General features: G+C 50.0%; 1 protein-coding gene across 2 annotated transcripts in view; it reads left to right on the forward strand.

The window, feature by feature from the left end:
* Positions 1-3815, forward strand: part of Hepacam (hepatic and glial cell adhesion molecule) — an 18307-nt gene extending 14492 nt beyond the window's left edge. Inside the window, exons 3-7 of one of the 2 annotated variants that reach the window (XM_028755920.1) lie at positions 552-833; positions 1340-1439; positions 2427-2500; positions 2916-2986; positions 3513-3815. In XM_028755920.1, coding sequence (XP_028611753.1) covers positions 552-833; positions 1340-1439; positions 2427-2500; positions 2916-2986; positions 3513-3815 — 830 coding nt within the window. The remainder of the gene's footprint in view (positions 1-551; positions 834-1339; positions 1440-2426; positions 2501-2915; positions 2987-3512) is intronic. The other variant, XM_028755921.1, reaches the window with a different exon arrangement.
* Positions 3816-5736: the final 1921 nt, after the last annotated feature.

Below are 5736 nucleotides of genomic sequence, written 5' to 3' on the forward strand. Positions count from 1 at the left end.
TGGATGGATGATGGATGGATTGATGGATGGAATTATGATGGATGGATAGATGGATGGATGATAGATGGACAGACTGATGATGGATGGATGATGGATGGATGATGGATGGATGGATGGATGATGGATGGTTGATGGATGGATGGATGGATTGATGATGGATGGATGATGGATGGATTGATGATGGATGGATGGATTGATGATGGATGGATGGATTGATGATGGATGGATGGATGGATGATGGATGGATGATGGATGGATGATGGATGGATGATGGATGGGTAGATGGATAGATGGATGATGGATGGATGATGGATGGATGGATGGATAGATGGATGGATGGATGATGGATGGATGGATGGATTGATGATGGATGGATGGATGGATGGATGGATGGAATATGGGACAGGAGTAAGCTAGGAATCTCGGGAGGGACTCTTCAGCCAACAGACTGAACTGTGAGATGTTGAAGATGAGAGAGTAAAGAAAGGGGAGGAAGCGTGTTGTAGACTACGACTTACAGGCGTCTCCATTCTCCCGTTTCTGGGTCTCAGTGCCCATCTCAAGGCCGCAGGTGTTGGTGGCTTCAACCACCGTGCTGGAGCTTAGTGAGGCCTTCACCCTCAACTGCTCCCATGAGAATGGCACCAAGCCTAGCTACACCTGGCTGAAAGATGGCAAACCCCTCCTCAATGACTCCCGAATGCTCCTGTCCCCTGACCAAAAGGTGCTCACCATCACCCGAGTGCTCATGGAAGATGACGACCTGTACAGCTGTGTGGTGGAGAACCCTATCAGCCAGGTCCGAAGCTTGCCTGTCAAGATCACCGTGTATAGTAAGTTTCCCTGCCTGCCCAAGATACAAGTATCCACTGGGACAACAGGCGTTCCCCAGAGTGACTGTCTAGAGCAGTGGTTTTCAACCTTCTTAATGCTGTGACACTTTAATATAGTTCCTCATGTTGAGGTGACTTCCGACCACAAAATTATTTTTATCGCTACTTCATAATTTTAGTTTTGCTGCTGTTATGAATCATAACGTAAATATGTGTGTTTTCTGATGGTCTTAGGCAAGCCTGTGAAAGGGTCATTTGACACCCCCCAGGGGGATCGCAATCCACAGGTTGAGAACCTGCTGTTCTAGAGGGAGTGAGACAGGGGTAGAGGTGGACTGACAGTCCTTGGAGGACAGTCACAAGTAGGAGGCAGGCTCCAGGTGAGCTCTGCCATGGTTTATCCATGCTGCCTGGGCCCTTTTCTCTTCCCTCCCCTGCTAGTGTTCTACTCACCACACCTGCTCCCTTCTCAAAGTGCCCCTACCGCTCTGCCTCTCTTTCTTTAGGAAGAAGCTCCCTCTATATCATCCTGTCCACAGGAGGCATCTTCCTCCTCGTGACCCTGGTGACAGTCTGTGCCTGCTGGAAACCCTCAAAAAAGTCTAGGTAACAAGTCAACTTCCACACCTTAGTTTTTCTTCAGTCTATTTCAATCCCAAGTTTAATGTTTCTAGCATTGAATCTGGGGTCACGTTCATACTAGGCAAACATTCTACTACTGAGCTGTATCCGTATTTCCCAAGTGCGCTCTCTCTCTCTCTCTCTCTCTCTCTCTCTCTCTCTCTCTCTCTCTCTCTCTGTGTGTGTGTGTTTGTGTGTCTGTCTGTCTCTCTCCGTCTCTGTCTCTCTCTGTCTCTGTCTCTCTGTCTCTCTCTTTCTGTGTGTGTATGTGTGTGTGTGTGTGTGTGTGTGTGTGTGTGTGCTTCTATAGGTATGAGTATGTGTACTGTTGGTGTTGGCGAATGTGTGTATGGATACACGTGTGTGTGGATGCCAGAGGTACACCTTTGGTGTTATTCTTCTGCCTGCCTTTGCTTTCTCAGTGCTGGGATTCCAATTGTATGTGACTACCCCTATCTTTTGTATGTGGATTCTTAGAATTGAACTCAGGTCCTTGTGCTTATAAGGCCATCCAATCACTTTACCAAATGGGCTGTCCCTCCACCCCAGCTCCCAATTCTGTTCTCGTCTCTTTAAATTGTTTTCCTCCTAGTGTATTTTTCCATTGTATTTGGAACTGCATCTGTGCTCAGTTACCTCTGACCACCGTGGCGTTGTTGATGATGATTTCTCTCCTTGGGTTTGACAGCTAAGCTGGGTTAGTGTGCTGCCTTTTAAGTCAAAGCACCTACAGTTTACAGGAAAAAAGAATGTTGAAACTCCCACTGGATGAATAGCCTACCCACAGTCACAACGCTAACAGTGGTTTTAACATGCAAACCTACATGTGTCTTATCCCAAAGACGACCATTCCCAGCCCATCTTCTCATCACAAGGCTTCTTCTGTGGTCTTTTAGAATCCTTTCTGTGTTCGTTGCTAGATGTCCTGTGGTCAATAGCTCTGTTCTTGGTGGGGGCTGGATTGATTTGCAGGAAGAAGAGGAAGTTGGAAAAGCAAAACTCCTTGGAATACATGGACCAGAATGATGACCGCCTAAAATCAGAAGGTAAGCTCTCGGCTACCCATGGGCCCAGCCCATCAGCATTCAGATCGGAGAAGCCTGCTGGGAAAAGGACAAGAGGATGATGAGGAAATCACCAGAGTCAAGAGGGAGCAGGTAGAGGATATAGATGCTGGATGGTGTAGAGTGGTGGTTCTCAACCTGTGGGTCATGATCCCTTAAAGACCCTTTCACGAGGACTGCCTAAGAGCACCAGAAAACAGATATTTACATTACGACTCACAACAATAGCAAAATTGCAGGTATGAAGTAGCAACAGAAGTAATTATATGGTTGGGGGGGGTCATCACAACATGAGCAACTGTATTAAGGGTTGCAGCATTAGCGAGGTTGAAAAACCACTGATGTAGAAGATCTGTCCGTGGACCAGGACCCCCCCCCCCATTCTTTCCCTATGCAGCAGACACCCTACCCCGAAGTGGAGAACAGGAACGGAAGAACCCAATGGCACTCTATATCCTGAAGGATAAGGTAAGCGGCTCTGTCAAGGAGCCCCTACAGCATGCTAGCGAGCGAGTAAGGTGGCCATTCCTTTGCAGTATTTGCAGAAACCTTTGTGAGATTGGAAAATGAGACAGAGAGACAAAATAAACAGGCAAATGAGTGGCAGACCTGCACTTCACAATATAAGCGACGGTCAGCGGGCAATCTCATGGATCACCCTAGCTCCCACCATGTCCAGGCTATTCACAAGACCTACTTGGCGGCCATCCGAGCCCTTCCACTCTTCTCTGCTCACATACAATAGACCCATTTGCCACGTTTTAAGGGAATAGACGAGGCACCGAATCCTGTTAACGTTTACTCAGCACCTGCCACATGCCTAGACCAAACAAGGTGTTGTTTGCCATCTAGCTGGACATGGTGGTGTGGTTGGAAACTCGGACACCCTACACACACAACCCTGCGCGTGCCTCTGTAGTCCCAGTCTCTAAAACAAAGCGCTCCCAGATTGCGTCAAGGAGACCGCTGATCCTTGTGGCCCCTGTGCTTGCAGGACTCCTCAGAGGCCGATGAGAATCCCGCTGCAGAGCCACGGAGCACCACCGAACCCGGCCCGCCTGGCTACTCTGTGTCGCCGCCTGTGCCGGGCCGCTCTCCGGGGCTCCCCATCCGCTCAGCCCGCCGCTACCCGCGCTCCCCAGTGCGCTCCCCCGCCACCGGCCGGACGCACACGTCGCCACCGCGGACCCCGAGCTCGCCCGGCCGCTCGCGCAGCTCCTCGCGCTCACTGCGGACTGCTGGCGTGCACAGAATCCGGGAGCAGGACGAGGCTGGGCAGGTGGAGATCAGTGCCTGAGCCTCCTCGGGAGCCCGCTGCGGGTTGCCCACGGTCTGCTGTCAGCGGCCGGGTGGAGGCTGAGAAGTCCCGGTGTCTCTGGCCAGGGGTGAGGGGAGATCGTGGCCTGACCCCCGCTTAGGGTGCACACGCGTGGGAGCTTGCACAAATGGGTGGAGCGCTGATCTTGGTGTTAAACCCGGTTGCATGTGCGCTGGGTTTACTGGCTGTGTTCTCTGGCTGTGTTCTCAGTGGGTACGAGCTGTGCCCTCTTAGGACTACATAGATTATTAAATTTCTGGCCCAATCCCCTAAAGAATTTTATGGAAACTAACAGTAATTTTACCCAGTGAGACGATCCTATGTGTGCCCCCTTGGAAGTGTTTATGCTTCCCATTCACCTCCCAACCCCACGTGCCTCCGATCCCTAAAGTCTGTGGGACTTTTCCCCCAGTTTAATTTAGAGACCACTTAACCCCGAACTCACACAGTCCTAAAACTGAAGACAAATCTGATGCTGGTTTCTGGGTGCACAGGGCCAGTTCTGATCACAAAGGAGTCGTTGTCTTAAGGACCTTTTCTGGACACCTGCTTTCCCTATCTCTCCAGGTGGTGAGCATGAACCCCAGGTGCATTCCTAAGACCCTGGGAACCTTGGACTAGATAAGGACAAAAATATCAGGCTCCCAGTGCTTGGTGGCCTCCAATGGCCACCCCAAAAGTGTGCCGTACTGGTCTTCCTTCCTGTCTGTGTTCCTGAGAATGTGGGTGGGCTTTTTCCTATAGAGACTTGCATGTCCACTCACCACTGACCCAGCAAACCGCACCCGACAAGGATCTGGTTTTCACCATCCATGCTCTTCTTCCTGGCTGTTGCCGTACAAAACAAGCTTTCCGTCATCCCCGGGAAGGTTGAGAAGCTTCCTTGAGCTGTAAGAAAAGTAAGATTCTAACTCTCCAGAGAAACCCGGAAAGAGGAAGAAGCTTAACATGCCCCCAACATGTCAAAGCCACGATGGCCCACCCCCTAGCCTACTGCTTTTCACCTGACTTGCTCCTAGATGCTCAGAACCCAGGACAGTGGACAGAGCCAGCTCCCTTATCCGTACTAAAGACAGAAGACAAAGAGGCTGGGGCCAATCCTAAGCCATCACCTCTTTGGGCATTTTGAAAAAAAGCAAATAGTGTACTTATAAAAAACAGCACATGAATAGATGAAAGACAAGAAGATGCTGTATGTCCCTAACGCCCCCAGGGACCTTTGTGTCTCTTGTCCCTCCTCAACTCCTAAACTTCATCTTTGCTTCTGCATCATCCCATGAACAACTTCCAAGAAGACCCCGTATCCATCACCTCCACACCAAAACACACTTTGCCCCAGCCCTGCAGGTAGCAAGATTTCTAGTTTGCCTGTGTCCCCTCACCTCACCAGCGTGACTCTCAGATTCCCCATCCCGATGGCCTTCTACCTGCTCATGTGGCAGGTGTGTCTGCAGCTCTCCTCACTTAGCCGGAACCCACAATCCACTAACCTTCCCAGGTGCCTCATCCACCACAAAATAGTGCACATAGATGATAGTGCAGGCAGGTTAGGAGATGCAAGACTTAGAGGACTACCTGTTGCTCAGCCTTGAGATACAGGAGTGAGGGATAGGGTGCAGTGAGAGCATGCCACACCCTGGTGCTGAATCCCGGCCGCGATGGCTTCCCAGACTCAAGCCAAATTTGCCTTAAATCCGGGGGGAAAGTAAGGAAGTGGGTTTTTTTTAAATTTTTGTTTCACTTTGTTTTGATCTTCATCTTTGTATTCACTCAGCATCTAGCAGAGTGCATAGCACAACCTGGATGCCCAATAAACTTTTGATGAAATGAAATAATTTTATTTCCACATAAGCAAACAGAACAGATGGACAACCTGAATGTGCAAGTTATCTCCTTTGTC

The sequence above is a fragment of the Grammomys surdaster genome, unplaced genomic scaffold (genome assembly GCF_004785775.1).
Source record: "Grammomys surdaster isolate TR1022 unplaced genomic scaffold, NIH_TR_1.0 126086, whole genome shotgun sequence".
NCBI lineage: Eukaryota > Metazoa > Chordata > Mammalia > Rodentia > Muridae > Grammomys > Grammomys surdaster.